An 18058-nucleotide genomic window follows, 5' to 3' on the forward strand; every position below is an offset into this window, starting at 1 on the left:
CAGACACGGGATAGCAAGGTTTATTGGTTCCTTTGTCTTGTTTATCTAATGCGCTCTTTCTTTTCCTCTTCTTGTTAGGTATTGGGAAGAGGCATTGGAAATGAATTAGATAATTTCTACTCTAATTTTATGTTCAGTGATATGTAAAGTACGATTTTATGTACCACTAATTGATTAGGGGAAAACACTTCCATGTCTATTAAGAAGTGTAGATAGCCAATACAAGAAGGTCAAAATTCTAGTCATTTTTTTCTCTTTCTCTCACACAAATACTGTCTCCTTTAAAAAAAAAATGAAATGTGTATTCTGCTTTCATTTTCTGGAACAGACAACCACAAAACTTCTAGACGGTGCTCATCAGCAGCATGGATTCCTTTCTCTGACGTACACAAAAGCTGTAACAAAAAATGTCCGCCACAAGTTAACCTCAAGGAGTGAGCGAAGAAGTTTTCATAAGTTATCTGAAGGTTTAATGGATGGCTCACCTCATTTTCTTCATGAAATTCTCCTTTCTGCGCAAGCATTTGATATTGTTCTGTGCTTTCCTTTACTTAATGCAATTGCAAGCATATTTTACACTAAACTCCCAAAGACCCAAAGAGAAAAAAGAAAATCTTCCGGGCAGCCCATGAGGACCCATACGTTAACTTCACGCAATTTACCTTTGATTTATATCAATACAAGTGTGATCAGAATTTTTGTTCCCCAAACAGAAGAAACACAGTCATCTGTTACAGGTATAATTTTCTGGTTTCTTCTTCTTTTTTTTTTTTTTTTTTTTTGTGAAGCTTGGAGATGGGTGGGTAGGGGTTGGATTAAATAATTTTCCCTTATTTATATATGAATGAACTTACTAATTATGGCTTTTTTTTATAGGAGTTACTATCTAACTATTATAGAATGAGAAAACAGATTATTTTTATTCTGAAGCCTTTTGCTCTCTGTCTGGAATTCTAATGCTATACTCAGTTACTATCCAAGATATGTAAAATTTTGTTCAAAAATCAAAATAATGTTTATAATAATGAAATTTATGAAAATCCTGATATAAATGCTCATGATGGAAGGCAGGAAGAAAACTTGTCCACAGACCAACATGGCTTCCCCAGGCTTCCTAGTACTTTCTGGAAATTCAATCTTGGAGTGTATTAAATTCAGAATTCTGCTTTCACTCACAAGACTGATTTAACATTTCATTTTCCTCTGTTGTCTTAAAAGAATTCGAAGACAGGAATTTTGAGAGCCATGAATAGCTCCATTGTTAATGGTGTGAGTTGTGAGGTTGTACAGATTAACTCTGCTACTTAGCGTTTGGAACTGAGCTCAGTAAGCTAGGTTCACCCGAGTAAGATGCCGCTGCTAGGCCTTCGTTTGATTGCAGGCTAAAGCTATAGCACAGTGGCTCCAGAAACTCTTTCCATAGTGTTAGATGCTTTCAAACAGTGACTCTAGGAGACAGCACATACCACAGCAGGTTCATATTTAATTCTTATTTAATAGAATCACTCCCATAAGGAGGATGTACCCTTGATATTAAAGCAGAACTCTGTACGCCTCACATCTCACTATCACAGATGCATCTGTGGCCACATTTGCCATCTTGCCATTCTGAGCTACTGAAGAGGGTGAGTTGTGTCTATTCCTGTGGCTACCGTTCCTGTCAACCTGAGAATGAACGAATGATGAACTTGATCCCTTTTACAGTCTGGTACTTTGAAGAGCCAGATAAAGGCACCAGCAGATTCTCTGCATGGCGAGGGTTGTTTTCTTTTCTTTTTTTTTTTTTCTTTTCTTTTTTTTCAAAGCTAGGGACCGAACCCAGGGCCTTGTGCTCCCTAGGCAAGGGCTTTACCGCTGAGCTAAATCCCCACCCCCAAGGGTTGTTTTCTGCTTGCTGACTGGCACGTCATTGCTGGAACCTCACAAAAGAAAATAAAGCAGCCGAAGGGACAAACTCATGACCTTTAATAGTAGATGGAATGCTTATGAGGGGATTATTACTTCCTAGAGGCTCCATTTCTTCCTTAATTAATTATTTCCCAAATAGTGTCCCCCCACCCCGTCCTCCCTCTCAGAGTTCTTTCCCCACCCCTTCACCTTTACCTCTGAGAGGACAGCTGTCTCCCTGGTCTCTAGCTTCAGGCACATCTTTTCCTACTGAGACCAGACATACCAGCCCTCTGCTACATGTGTGTTGGGGGCCTCAGACCAACCTATGTATGTTCTTTGGTTGATAGTTCTGAGAGCTCCCAGGGGTCCAGGTTAGTTGACACTGTTGGTCTTCCTGTGGGGTTCTCATCTCCTTGAGAGCCTTCAATCCTTCCCTGACTCTTCCACAGGGGTCCCCAACCTCTGCCCAATGTTTGTCTGTGGGTATCTGCATCTGTCTCAGTCAGCTTCTGGGTAGACTCTCAGACTGCTATGCTAGGCTTCTGTCTGCAAGCATAACATAGCATCATTAATAGTGTGAGTGACTGGTGCTAGCCCAAAGGGTGGGTCTCAAAATGAGAGGCCCCACTTCTGAACACCATCATCTTGATTGTAGTCCCAACATAAGCACTTTGGAGGAACATAAGACTTTAATGCATAGCAACTACCCTGCTAATCATTGTAGTCTTATGAGTTCAAGAGAAAAGGGAACAAGTAAGCATTTGAGATACGTGTCATAGTCCGTACAACATAGAAATGGGAGCAATCTTTCTTTCCTGTTGTCTCATTGTTCTGTCTGATGCACAGATGATCTTACAGAAGCTAGTCTGTCTGAAGATTTCCACTTACTAAGGTTTATTAAAACAAGTCCTTCATTTTCATAATTAGAAAGTTTTTGTAGAGCTTTATAGATTTACAAGGTACCTAGAACTAACTTCAGTGTATCAGTAATTCTCAATATGTACTTGTTCCTGCCTTTATGACTATTTTAATTAGAGATTACTGGCTGTGAGATTAAAAGTTGGTATGTTCAGATATGCTCTGTTCTGTCAGAACTATGCAAGTGCTTTCCTCTGTTCACATAGTTTATACAGCACGGGAATCATAAAGAACAGTTGATACTTCTGAGCACGTGGTGTGTGATCACCTCCTAACCTTTACACAGGAAAGAGCTGCACATAAAATGACCTTTATGCTGTTGTGCATTAACTCTCTTTAGTTAGATGACTATTTAATGAATAAGAAATAAATAGTTTACAGTGGTTTTAAAGAACCTACATTTTTACAGAGGAGAATTCCCCAAGGTCCAAATTTACAAGTTAGGTTATCATTGTCTCATGACCATGGTAGAGATGACTGTCATGAAATACCACATAGATTAGCTAGTCATCCTCCTTTATGAACTTTTTGACTTAATATGTGATTTATGAATGGAAAGGAGAATGTCACATGTGCATATGGAGGTCAGAGGACAGTGGGGAGGGAGTTATTTATCCTCCTGGGTACTAAGGATCAAAGTCAGAGTATTAGAATTGGCAGCAAGCACTCTTATCTACTGAGCTACCCCTCTTATTTAATTTAAGTAACTCATGTTAGTAAATTTTTTTGTATCACAAAAGATTCTTTGCAGAATGTTTCTTATGTTCTCTATTCCAGACATATCTAATTTCAGAATGTAAATTGCTTGAGCCAAATTTCATTGAAATCTAAGCAGAAAATGAGGTTGGAGCTGAGCATTTGAGATGAGAGAGGAAGTGAACGCAGGAAGCATGCTTAGAGGAGATAGGAGCAGAGAGGTGCAGGAGTGAGGCAGCCATGCCATGGCACAGCTTTTATATCACTGAGGACCTTGCTCTACAAAGGATTCTGTTTCCCTGTAATTAATTGCCTTTGACCATAAAGTGATTCTTTTCTCATATCTAGTATTACTTCCTTTAGGTTTCTCCTCCTCCTCCTCTTCCTCCTTTTCCTCCTCCTCCTCTTCTTCTTCCTCTTCCTCCTCTTCCTCTTCTTCCACCTCTCCTCTTCTTCCTCCTCTTCCTCCTCTTCTTCTTCTTCCTTCTCCTCCTTTTCCTCCTCCTCCTTCTCCTCTTCCTTTCCTCTTCTTCCTTCTCCTCCTTTTCCTCTTCCTTTTCCTCCTCCTCCTCTTCCTCTTCCTCTTCCTCCACCTCCTCTTCTTTCTCCTTCTCTTCTTCCTTCTCTTCCTGCTCCTCCTCTTCCTCCTTCTTCTTCTCCTCTTTCTCTTCCTCTTTCTCTTCTTTTTTCTGTTGATGTTTTTGTTGTTGGTGTTGTTGCTGCTGCTGTTTTTCTTCCTACTTCTGAGCATGGAGCCTCTGTCCTCACAAACACAATATCTCTGGGATGAACTTCTAGCCTAACAATTATATTTTTAGAAATCCATTTCACACAATATCAGTTAATATTAACAATTACAACTTTTTAAAAGCTCCATGGGTTATTTCCTTACGAACTTACTAAGTTTAAAATTGTACCAAGACTAAAAAACAATATCAACAAGTTAATTTTTCTAAATGAACTAGTATAAGCTGGTACTTTAAAACCCTGTCCATTTGTGCTTGTGGTCTGCGCCTGTGACCCCAGAACTCTTTAGCAAGGGTAGTAGGATTGCCACAAGTTCAATGCCAAACTGATCTGCATAGCAAGTTTTCAGCCAGCCAAGGCTCTTACATGTGCGCATGTGTGTGCACGTGTGTGCGACTGTTAGCAATTGTCCTGATATTACTGACTCAGATGTGCCTTTGCCTTAATGCCCGCTTCCGATTTGTATTTCCCATTTGCTCACTTGCCTTCGCATTCTATCCAACTGCTGTACTGAATGATTCTCACAGTGTTTGTGAGGAAAAAGTGTATTTTCACTTCGAATTACACCTTTGTTCTGTGATAAAATCACCTTTAGCATCCTATCATTTTATTTAGTGAGGTAATTTTGAAGTCGTTTCAGTCTGAGTGTTGTTTGTCTCTTCCACAGTTGTCAAGGTTCTAAATCTATAGGTGTTTAATTCCTGCTTTAGTTTTTATTTAATCATAGAGAGCCATGTTTTGGATACAGCATGCTTCTCCTGGGGTGAGTGGTTCCTGATGAGACTCACTTAAAATAGCTAAAGTGAAGAAGGGAGGTATTGATTTTCATGTTTAAAATCAAACTGTACCATGCTTTAAAAGCAAACATTCGCTCATGTGGCTCAGCGATTAAAAGCAGGTTAAATAAGCCAGAAAGGTAGGCTTTAAATCTACCTTCCAGCTTTAGTAACTGGAGAAATCACTCAAGGCATTTCCTTATGTAAGTTCACAGTTTTGTTATTCTTGCTTGTATATGAATAAAATTTTTGATAAAGTCAATACTTTCTGTAATAACTTTTTAATCTAATTTATGAGTGCTTGTCAGCATGTAGTTATATATGCATTTTAACCTGACTTCATAGTGTAGCCTCCTGAGAGCATACTTGGCTCCAGCAGAGCTCTGTTCTCGGGTCTGACTTTGTATGTAATGCAAGTGTGTCATTTCTCTTCCATGTGCACCTCATTTACTGTGGCGTGTCTATTGCAGTTGAGACCTCGTGTGGCAGGTAGTGTCTGCAGCCTAGAAGAACAGTTAGCAAGTCCACTAACTGTATTCCCGTGGCATAGTCTATTCTCCAGGCTTACTATTTATTGATTTAATTGATGCCTTCTGCTTAATCAGAGGCTTTACCCACATGGAACTATTAAGCTTGGCGTATAATGCAGGATCTGTGAAATGTAAACACTGGTCATAGTATGAAGACCTATAATCAAGCCAGACCGCCTTCATTTGAAAATAGCCCAGCTGCATGAGATGTAGTTTTGTTTGATCTTTTTTACAATGGGCTTTTTAAATTATTGTGTTTACTAAGATGTCCACATGCTAATATTTATTATGATAGTTCATCTCCATTTCTGCCATTTGCTGCCCACCCTCCTTCCACCTCTCTCCTGTCATATTCATTCTACGACCCTTGACAACAGGCTTTATTCTTGCTTTTTCATTTTCTCGATTCTAACTTTCTTTTTTTGGACTAATCAAAGTCAGACCATACCAAGTGTGCTGCTGAGGCAGCTGGAAATAATCTCCTGCTTTTGCATTCTTTGGGCAGTGCAATGGGGAACATGAGTTGTGCCTTCGTAGGATGGTCTGGAGGTCTCCCACCCGCCCTCCTCTGTTCTCTTTGCGGCAGGTCCTAATGGCTCCTTGAGAAAAAGCAGGAGTACCTCTTATTTCTAAAACTTGTATTCTCACCACCACCTTTCTCACTGCCATGGGGAGTGCCTCATAGGAGGGAGGGATACAGCATACTGTCCCTGAGCTTTAATTGACCTTACAGGTTTTAAATACTTACAGTGCAGAAAGGTATATATTGTATCTTAATGTTTAATAATAGGTAAATAGTTCCTATAGTTGATTTATTCTTTTGTTTTTCTTTTTTCTTTTCTTTTTCTTTTTTTCAGAGCTGGGGACCGAACCCAGGGCCTTGTGCTAGCTAGGCAAGTGCTCTACCACTGAGCTAAATCCCCAACCCCTAGTTGATTTATTCTTAAAACTCATTGAATTTACTGCACAGTGTCATCATAAAGGCCCTATCCTTTCCAAAAAATAACTGAGTTACAGAAGAAAGTATGAACTTCATCAGAACATGAGATTACATAAATTCTTATTCAATACAAAGAAAAGAATTAGAACTCAGGTATCTGGGTAACATCTCTTGTTGCTTTGTTTTTTGATATTTTTTACCTCTCTGCTTTATCAAAGAGTGAAACCTGTTCCCCTAGCCCTTTTCCAGGTACAGTCATTCCAATTGAAGGTACCTCTGACGAAAAGCTAAGATGTTTCTCATAGTAAATCATTTGGCCTTTCCATCCTCAACATTGGAGCCACCCATTTCTCTTGTTTTTTCTGACACTTAGTAGCTAAAAGTGTTATACAGTGTGTAATTGTGATATAACTAGTTATCATTACACATAAAAATTTAAATAATGGGGAATGTTTTGCCAGAATTTTATTGATATTCTGTTGTATGTTTTTAGTGTTAAAATCCCAGAACTAGAAATCACTTTCAGTAACAGTCCAGTAGCATGAATGTGGAATTAGATGATTATATGACTTTAGTATTAAGGGCGTATACTTAAAAACAACATCATTGTATTAAAGTGAGTTGATTATTTTTTTTTTCATTATGATTTTAATTGTGGTAAACAGAAAACTACTAAATAGGATTGGAAGGAAATAGACTTACAAAAGCGTCATTTTTTATTTTAAATGTAACTTTTTATTGTTATTTTTCTCATTTGTTGGTCCTTTTGTAAAGTATTGAATCCTCTTTCATGAGTATCTCATTACACATCACAGAGCCATATGCATTCATGTCTCTTCCCTTCGTTACAGTGAATCAGGCAGCAAAGGAAGACACGATGGTTCTGAAAGTTGGCTCTGTTTCCATGGCTCCCCAGGCTGATAATCCACTTGGCAGATCTGTACTCAGGAAAGATATTTACCAGTAAGTTGGTTTTCTTATGTTCGGTCTTGCAACAATTTTGTCCTGCAGAGAAGTACAGTGATCAATAAAACTTGCTTGGTGTGGCCTCTAGAAATACTTTTTACTGGGGACCTTTTGATATTTCAAACTAGGCTTTTCTGATTTTCCTCAGTTGTGGGTTTTTAAGTTCATTCAGACAAATCAAGTATTCCTGTGAAGTGTTGATGAACAGCAGAGTGTAAGTACCAAGTCATCATGAACTGAGGAAACATAGCATGGAAAATTTTAGCAGCCTTTATATTTGACCAAATCTCTAATCACGTAAGAAATGAGTTCCTTTCTAGAACTACCACATCCTACTGGAGTCTTGTTGTATCAAAGTGAAACATTTTCTTAATTTAGGCATGAGCCATTATTTGAAGTGTAGGCTTGTGGATGTCATATGGATCAAAGCTGTAAAGACAAGCAAACTTCTAAGGAGAAATTTCACAGTAAACACTTTCTGTGAAAATGCCTGGCTCTGGATTTTGTCACCAAGTGTTTGCAAACCACACCAAGCATATGTGGATGACTCTGCTGCTGAGCGTGTGTAATGAGCGTGGTAAAATAATACATAACTTGTACTGAAGTCACAAGTGCTGCCAGACGTACAAGTACAAGTGCAAAGAATGCCCAGTGAGAAAAGGCACGGAGATGCTGTCGCGGAAGTGATGCTGTACCTGCTGCTCCGTGTCAGACGTCACAGTCCTAAAAAGTTCAAATGCTCACAGTACTTCAGGGGATGTCACAGCTTTGAAAACGGATTTACCTCCTAGAAGACACAGAGCTTTTACTTTGCTCTTCATTTTAAGATTTGGTCTCACTGTATGGTCTAAGTTTACCCCAAAGCCTTGATCCTACTGCCCACAGCACCACTGTCCCAAGCACTAAGATCCTGGTGTGACCTCCATACCCATGATCTAGTTTCAAACAGACCATCTTTAAATGGATAATAATTTTATTTATAAAGTTTTCCAATTTGTACTGATTTACATATTGGTCTCTTCCTTATATTACTATTTTATATAGTTTATAGTATTTATCTCACCTTTTGTTTAGTTAAGTTTTTATAAAATCCCAAGGATATCAGAGCTCAGTGAGGTTTTGTGAATTATCTACCTCATCTTTCAGATTTTTAAAATTACAAGTGGGAATTATTAAAAATAATTGTTGCTTTTTCAATAGTGAGCTAACCTTAGAGCTTTCAGGGTTCTTGGAATATAGCGCAGTGGTAGAATACTTTCCAGGAAGACTGAGGCCCAGGCTTTAGTCTCTAACTGTGGATTAGGAGAGGAGGGAGAAGATTAGAAAGGATTTTACATTTTCTAACACTTAGAAGTCCTTCCACATATTTATTTCCTGTACTTTAGGAATATATCATCTTTGTTCAAGGCCTTTTTTAAATTTTGATAGGAAAAAATGTGTATTATAAAGTCTGTACCATTAGTGAAGTAAACTATGAGATATCCTCCCCTCCTTCCTTTATCCTTCCCTTTCCAATTTCAAAACCTCCCAGGAATTACAGCCTCACTGCTTGTATTCAGTGAGATGTTCCCTCGGACTTGCTTTCTATCTGTCGGTTCTTGTTTATACTTTTCTAGCTGGACTCTCTCAGCATTGTTTTTAATGTCAGTATCCTTCACAATATTTTTTTTCTTTTGCCTACTTCTGCTCTCCTGGCTCAGGAGAAATTGAATTCAAAGCATGTATAGTAACTTTGAAGTCCAACATAGACAAAACTTTCACTATGTGCCAACATCTCAAACATCATAGAATTCTGGAGTACACAGACATGCTAGGCAGAACAGTTTTCCCGTAACGCTCACATTTTAAGTCATTTTCATGTATCTAAATTAACAAGGCTAACCCATCTCATCAAAAGCGTTTCAGGATCTCATTGAGATGCTGTGTCACCCATATCAGAGAACAAACAGCAGAGGTAGAAGCCACATAGGAATGAAGTAGTCGAGTAAGAGCGGCTCGTCTAGAATAAAATACAGAACAAAGCAGAAGACCCTGCACTCTGGGGCTGTTTTTATTTTTATGAATATTTTAACCATAAATATCAGTGGACAAGTCTATAAAGGCTCATTTTATATTGTATGATTCCTGAGTATACGAAAGAGTCAGAGCACTAAGGTCCACAGCAAAGGTGTGTTACTACCTCTCATGGTTTACAGTGAGGGGAAATGGAGGTTGTATAAACAATGAAAGTATTCATTCTGGGGTCATGAAAATGATCTTGATTTAGGTAGCAAAGCCAGTCTTTAAAAAGTGTGAGAACTCACAGTTCCTGATGTTTACATTTAGAACAAATAAAAGCAGAAGCTTGTCCATATCCTTTGGGGATAACTATTACATAAATAAAATTACTTACAGTCTTGCCCTTTGGCAACCTTCAGCCCTCCTTCCCTGGAGTCTAAATGAAAATACCCATCACAATTTTGCCTTGGTCTTTGAGAGGACATAGCCCTGTTCACCTCACTGTCTTTCACATTCACACATACTACTTGAGACATATAGAAAGTTTTTAGAGCTATGTGTCAGAAATTGAGCATAAATATAGATGACTAATATGTAAATGTACATTCATACATAGCTACATAAATACATACATAAATATACCTACATATATTCATGGTATCACAGGAATATGCATTTCTGGTTGGAGTGTAAAATGGGTATGTGAAAGTCTGGGCAGTGTTTATTAAGATTAAACATAGTTATCATATGGTCCATCAGTTGTACTCCTATGTACATATCTGTCCACACAAACTCTTATAGTCAAATTATTTACAATCGTTTTAATTTTGTTAAGAGAGAAAACAACCTAAAGACCCATCATAATGAGTGAAAAACCAAAATGTGGCGTTCATTCCATGTGATTGACCATTGTTCTGCCACAGGATGAAATGAAGTAATGATAAATACATCCTGTAACATGGTTTGATCTTGTACTCCATTTGCAGTAGGAAAATGGGTTTTCCTCAAAAGGTCAACTGAAGGACATTGATCAAATCACATAGCCTATAGTGATGAATTGGCGTCAGGAAGAGCCCCAAACACACGTGCGTCACTCCATAGCACCTTTGCTATGGGAAGAGCCGGTCCTAAGAAAGTGACCTTCACATTTGTTAAGACAAAGCCACACTAAGGTGTACCAGTCCACATAGTAACCACAAGCAAATGTGGCTCGTCTGCCTTTCAAATACAGCGAGTCAAGCTGGGATTTTGTTTTTTACATAAAATACTTTGGATCTTATTGAGAAAAAGTTTAAATGTAGATTTCAACATGAGCATTGAGAGTAGAAAAACAACATGTAAGAGAAAGTCAGCAGTGCCTGCCCTGTAGTGGGCATGGGTCTTGTAAGAAGGGAACTTTCTAGATGTTTTAAGTATAACATACACATCACACTTTAAAAATGCAGTAAAATACTTCAGTTACGTGTTGCTTAGGCATATTGACAAATAATTATTACAACTGAATTCCATTTTAAAACACCTTTTTCAATATCTCCACTTATCAGCTGATTGATACAGTGGCTTATCTTTGTGATTGGCTTCATCCCCACTGCACAGTGCTGTACCAGAGGGAGAAGCCTATGAGTGCACAGGGAAAGCCCTCTGTGGCAGACAAGTAACCAAAGGTGATCAAATACAACCAAAGCTGCAAACCAGCTGCACCATGGGTCAGTTCTGATTGGATTAAGGAGATTCACACTTTCTCTTTCCTAAGCGACAGGAAAAGGTATGCCTCTCAGGTGTATAGGGGTGGGGAGGCAACGTTGACTTGAGTGTCTCTTTATGTATGCTTTATATAGAATAACATTTATAAAATATCAAGCAGGGAAATATGTTAGCAGGACACAAATTACTCAAAATAAATCAGTAAGAGAAAGACAACCAAATGACATCGGTGCTTTCCCCAATTGATCTCAGTTTTTTATATTTTGAGACATAACGGTTTCTCACTGAACTTGTAACTCACAAATTGAGCTAAACTAGCTGGACAGCAGTGAGCAGGCATTTACCTGTCTTCACATCCTGAGATTGTAGATGGTGCTGTCACACCTGGCTTTTTACCTGCTTACTGAGGATGCGAGCTCTGGTCTGCAGGTACATCTCTCTGGCCCCAAAGTTACTGATTTTTAATTCAATAATACCAAACTATGTGCACTAAGAAATGGACTCTTTCTTCCTTCTTGTACTTATTGTAAACAAACACTTCTTTATGCTGCATTTCCTGTTCATATTTAGGTCAATTCTGTTTTAGCCATTTTTTTTTCCTGTGTGTGTCTTTCTGTTGTCTTAATAGTGAGTTCTCTACATGGTGTTTTCCAAGATGTATTTGTGTTTACTTATTAATGTATTGTGGTCATTTCCTCATATCATATTCGGAAAACAAATTCTGTTTTAAAGCTAATATTTTATACACATAGTTTGAATTCAAAGATTATTTTGATACTGATTTTTGTTATAAACAAGCTAGATATTCAACATTTTTACAAACTCCCTTAGTGTTCTTTAAACATTTTAAATAGACGTTTCAGCTTGGAAACATTATCTACATGATAAAATGTAAAAGCAGACATGAGATGCCTCCTTCGGTGGGAGATCTAGTAAGTCTGTCCTTAGGAATGACTACATCACTTGGTAGTTGAATTATTGCAGTGTTCTGTGTTGCCATTTGAATCAGAAAGGTTGTGTGAGTCACAAGTTTACTATCCCAGTTCTTTTTAGTGTGTTCTATTCTGAGGCTGTGGTGTAGCTCAAATTATGATGAAATTCCTTTTTGTAGTTTGCTAAAACTTATCTTATGGTCTGTTTTAGTAGAGAGCTGTAGTTCCCAATACAGGATTTAGGTAAAATTATATAAATCCTCCCCGAATATGCTCTCTTTCCTCCGCTCAGCCTCTAGATTCATTCTAATTCTCTGAATAGTCAGATGTTCACAGAATGTTGGTTGTGTTGGGTTTTGTCAGGGTAGTTTCATTATCTAGTGCTGTTATATCCCTAGTCCTACAGTGCATACCATACAGTTGGTTCCAGATGATTCCCTTTTACAAGTCAGATTGGCTCAGAATAGTGGGTATTTAGAGTGACTTGCCCAAAAGCTCTGTTTGAAAATACTGTGGGTGGAGTTTTAAGTCCTTGTCATGATCTTCACCTGATCCAGTTGAGGGCCTGAGATTTGGCTCTAACTAAAGTAACTCTTTTTTTGGTGGCTTCCTGTAGCAGGATGTAAATTTCTGTCAATTTGTGTCTGTTTGTTGCCAAAAGCTTCCTCAGTAACCATCTCAAAATGACTCTTAAGTTCTACTGTCATAAATTGTAGAACATTTTTAAAATACATTTTGCCCTTTTATTGAGTTCTTTTCCTTGGTCTTATAATTTACATTGGAAAGAAGCTACAGAATATTAGGATATGCTTCAGATCCTATCATGAATTTCTTAATGTAGGAAAAAGTCTACCTTGCAGTTCTTTGAAATGCTCTTGGATTCTATGAAGTGCACGGGATTTGGGATCCATCAAGTCCTTCTTTGAAAATTCAATTAAGGCACTAACATTTTCATGCCAATTTAATGTATAAATATAACATTTATGGGCTTAAACCTAACAGAGAGGAAGCATTATGTACATTTAAAAATATACCTGAAGGGTCAGCAACATGGCTTAGCAAGTAAATAGCCTCTTACCAGTTCTGACAATCTGAGTTCAATTCCTGGGATGTACATTGTAAAAGAGATAACCAACTGGCCAAAGTCATCTTCTGAACTCCATGTTCATCCACTCACATACCTATCATAGCACACAAATGAAACAAAAGGTTGGAATTAAAATCAGGTTAAGTAGACCTTACAATAATTTTAAACCTTTAAATCTGCAGAACGTTTGGCATATAATGCTTGTGTACATGCAAGACCAAAAAAAAAAAAAAAAAAAAGGTAAATTTGTGTGCTGTTTTCTTAAATGCCTTATATAAAATAATTGAATGGTATATATATATTTGTTTCCTATATATGTTCGTGGATGAAAGGATGGATACATGATACGTCATACATTTCCTGTTTTTAAAATACCTTTTTATTGAATTTATAAATGTGAGATGCTGAATGGACCTCATATTTACCGTTTTAGCCTGTATTAACTGGTGTCCTCTGCTATCCGGAGCCTCATATCTCTATCAGAGAAGCTAATTAGAAGGAAAATTAAGCAAGGATCATACACATCTTCAGTACATATGCACAGTAAATTACCTGTATATGTCATGTGTGAGTGTCTGATAGGCAACAGTGAGGTGACATGTTGGCCTTAGAGCACATCCTTGGACTTCCCATGCCCCACAGCAACAGTGTCCCCTGCAGGATCAGTGGAAAAGACAGCTGCCTTCCAAAGCACATCTCTCTCTATTACTGTGTGTGCTGACATTAGTGTCCTAGGTTAAACACGATAGTTTTTATGCCCTAGAAAGCCTTATCCTTTGTTTAGGAGCTATGTGTCCTCTTCACTGAAACCGTCTCTTAGTCTGATATATATCCCTTGTCCTATAACTTCTAACTGTGAACTTTGATCAGAGTAAGATACCAGAAAATGTAGTTCACATCGACAAAAGTACTAGAAACACAGACCTGATTGTCAAGGTAGGTAAAAAATGGCCATAGAATGTTTTCTTCTTATTTGTCCTTGTTTCATTCTTGAAGTTACAGTTCCCACAGGAGAAAATACTTCTTGCTTGAACACAGCCACATTAACACTCCCCAGATCCCTGCAGCCTTCACTCCTGCCCATAGTACCCTATTTGTCAAAGATTAGCACTATTCTGCCCTTTATGATCATTGGTAAGTTTCAAGAAAACTAAATGCTAATTTCAGCTTTTAATTTGTGAGTGCTCTTCGTTAACCTGTGTTTGCCACCTATAAATTTTCTTGTCACAGATTCTGAACTGAAGCAATACAATAAAAAAACAAAAACGTGTAATCCAATCAATAACCTTGAGCAAAGTCAAAGCATGGCTTTTACATAAACCCCTCATATTTTATTATCAAGTAATAGATCCTCATCCTCAGAGCTATCCTCCTGCAAATCTCCTAGCGTGTTAGGATCCCTAATGACTGTGGCTGTAACTTCAGCAACCATTTCCAGCCATGTTATTTAAGGCTTCAGTCATTTAGTGAAAACTGCCATATACACATGTATTTGGCATTTAAAGAGCACAGAGCACAGAGCTCCTCTGCAGGAAATAATGCTTTCAATTCTGGGACTGGTTTTCTTTTCATCGACTTCCCCGAAAAGTCTGGGTTTGATGAACTGACACGGAGGTGGAAGAAGCTCCTCTCCAGTGCCACCACACACACTGGACAGCACGTCTGCGTGCAGTACCGCAGCAGGCACTGACTTATGGACAGAGTCCAGGAAGCTGATGTTCAGTGGGACGCAGCCTCAGTGTTTTCAGGTGATTTGAATGAACACCTGATAAAACTGAGGTATAGTACCACAGAACTTGGAATGCTCCCCAGCCTGGAGATCATAAGCAAACGCACGGGCTGTCGAATGCTGCTAGCACCTTTGTTCAGCTCAGTGGCAGAAGAGACAGGAATGAAATATTCAGAGATAGTCCTTTGCTATGCTGTCATCCTGGTAAACAGCATCACGTTGTGTTATAAACATTCTTAAATTGTGAACTAAGAAAAATTGAATATAACTGATTATATACTTCCTTAGTTCGTATCACATGAGATACTCCGTAATTTTGTTTTTATCTGGATTTATATATTAAGTAATTTCAATTATTTTATTTGAAAGTACATTCTCAGAAACAGTATTCTTTCGAAACATACAAAAACCTGACAGTATCATTTGTATACTGTCTAGGTTCAATAATTGTCATGTGAAACAGAAATTTTCTGAAATATATTTTTGTACTAAAAATATATAATTCAGGCTCAGGTAAAAAGCTGATTCTATTAATATAAAGTAAAATTATTGGATATTTTCAATTTTGGATGATTTTGCCTGTTAAATACAGTATGTAAACCCAATTTTTATGATTTCTTCTGTTTTTTAGCCTTTGCATAATAAATGGCATTTTGCAGTTACAGTACCTTCTTAGTGTCGCTCCAGGGCTGTGCGGTGACTGGAGGTGTAGCACAGTGGTCCTTGGCAGAGGTGCTGTCCCTTCTGGTGAGAACTGCAGCATCCAGGGGCTTTTTCTAACAAGGGACTTCTTTTAAATGTGTCTGGTCACCTCAAAGGCTATGTAGACCATTTCCTGCCAGTAGGATTAGAGGAAGGAAGCACCAAGCCATAATGTTTGATGTGTGATGATGTAATTCCTTTCATGTGTTTGGTGGCTTTTATGATGATCAGTGTTCTGCTACCAATTGTGCCGCTCGTGTGGGCCACACATCTTTAATATATAGGTTCCTACCTAGCAGCATTGCTGTAGCTAAAGATAGATTTATGTTACATAACCAACTCTCATCTTCACTAAAATATTTCTGTTTATAGTAGTGTCATTTTCTTAGTGACTGTGATTTTAGTGGCTAAAAGAAATGATTCTGTGTTGAGACTGAGTGCCAGTCCTTACTCTACTGCAGACTCTCACATGCTCTTCAGGTTTCCTCGGTTTACCTTGTAAACTTGGTGTTTGGGCATTTTTCCCCATAGCCTTCTAGAGTATATATAAAGTTCAGAATGAAATATTGCTTCACAGTGTATAGTAATTGCTGCTTTTTTATTTTCATTGGATATTTTATTTATTTACATTTCAAATGTTACCCCCTTTCCCAGGTTTCCCTCCGCAAACCCCCTAACCCATCTCCCCTCCCCCTGCATCTATGAGGGTGCTCCCTCACCCATTTCCACCTCATTGCCCTGGCATTCCCCTACACTGGGGCATCGAGCCTTCACAGGATCAAGGGCCTCTCCTCCCATTGATGCCATATAAGGCCATCCTCTGCTACATATGCAGCCAGAGCCATGGGTCCCTCCATATGTACTCCTTGGTTGGTGGTTTATTCCCCAGGAGCTCGGGGTGGGGGCCGAGGTGGAGGGTCTGGTTGGTTGATACTGTTTTCTTCTATGTGGTTGCAAACTCCTTCAGTACTTTCCCTAACTCCTTTAGTATCCCTGTGCTCAGTTCAATGGTTGGCTGCAAGCATTCCCCTCTGTGTTTGTCAGGCTCTGGCAGAGCCTCTAAGGAGACAGCTATGTCAGGCTCCTGTCAGCATGCACTTCTTGGCATCTGGAATATTGTCTACGTTTGGTGTCTGTATATGGGATGGATCCCCAGGTGGAGCAGTCTTTGGATGCCCTTCCCTTCAGTCTCTGTTCCACTCTTTGTCCCTGTATTTCCTTTAGGCAGGAGCAATTCTAGGTTAAAAATTTGGAGATGACTGGGTGGCTCCATCCTGCAACCAGGGGCCTTGCCTAACCTGTGATATAATCTCTACAGGTTCTTTCTCCCCTTTGTTGGGCATTTCAGCTAATCTCATCTCTGTTGGGTCCTGGGATCACCTTGCTTTCCTAGCATTTGGTGGCTACCCCCAGTTCCCCATCTTCTATCACTGCATTGTTAGAAAATATCTGAGAAAAAAGCAGCTTAGTGCAAGAAACATGTTTGGGCTTATGATCTGAGGTCTTGTAAGCCTGTCATTGCTGGATAAGCCTTAGCAGTAGGCACAGCTTGGAGCTCTAGTGGAAGAATCATAGCACTGTTTGCCCAAATCTTAGCAGACAAGGAAGCAAAACATGGGTGTCAGGAAGAGTGCCTGATGTTGTGGCAGGAGTCTGGGGCTATTAATTCACGCCTCTGTAAACCTGACAGGAGAGAGCAGGAAACAGAACCAGGCTTTAAACTCACACCAGTGGCCCACTTCCTCCAGCTAAACCCCACCACCCAAAAGTTCTACAACGTCCCAAACTATGCCACCCCTGGTAAGTCAAGCTTAGCCACACTGTAGCAGTGCCTTTGATAAGACAGGGTGGTAATTCTATCCTTTCCTTTTAGATCACATATTAAAGAACATTAAGTGATAAACTGCCTTGGATTTAGGGAGGCTTTTGGGGGCATAAACAAGGAAGGTCATAAATTAGATATAATTGCACTGACTTAAACACTATTAATGTTTAATTGCAGATACTGACTTAATGTTCATGTGTGGAAATTCTCTGCAGCCATCATTAAGGATGATGGATTTATTAACATAAAATGTGATGTGGGTGTTTAGTTATTCAATAGGGTCTCAACCATGTATGTTTTATAGTCTTGTCTTTTAATATGTCTGTGTGAATGGAGAATTGTCTGAGAGCTTTAAGAGTGATACTGATAGTTTATAACTGATCCATGTCTCTTGGATAGATGAGATTAAGGTGGTTTTATGACTTTATTTTGTATTTATTGACATTTTCATTGTTATATACAAAATACCCTTAATTTTTACTTTGTCAGTAATTTTTCACTTGGGGTTAGGGTTAGGATTCTTTCCCTAGTTCTATCAATATTCTCTAGTCAGATTAAGCAGTTATTTCAAAATATTCAACTATTATAACAATGATAATAGTATTCCAAATTTGTATT

At 38.6% G+C, this 18058-nt stretch overlaps 1 protein-coding gene and 1 non-coding gene across 16 annotated transcripts in view; one reads left to right on the forward strand and one right to left on the reverse strand.

The window, feature by feature from the left end:
• Vps13b (vacuolar protein sorting 13 homolog B) overlaps nt 1–18058 on the forward strand; it is a 576579-nt gene that overhangs the window by 295205 nt on the left and 263316 nt on the right. For all 15 annotated transcript variants that reach the window (XM_039079215.2, XM_039079218.2, XM_039079219.2 and 12 more), the window contains 2 exons: nt 329–737; nt 7349–7460. In XM_039079215.2, the coding sequence (XP_038935143.1) occupies nt 329–737; nt 7349–7460 (521 nt within the window). The remainder of the gene's footprint in view (nt 1–328; nt 738–7348; nt 7461–18058) is intronic.
• Nucleotides 14906–14978, reverse strand: Mir875 (microRNA 875). The gene has a single exon (NR_032755.1). It is a non-coding gene; the product is annotated as a microRNA 875 (primary transcript).

This window comes from Rattus norvegicus, chromosome 7 (genome assembly GCF_036323735.1).
Source record: "Rattus norvegicus strain BN/NHsdMcwi chromosome 7, GRCr8, whole genome shotgun sequence".
Classification (NCBI taxonomy): Eukaryota; Metazoa; Chordata; class Mammalia; order Rodentia; family Muridae; genus Rattus; species Rattus norvegicus.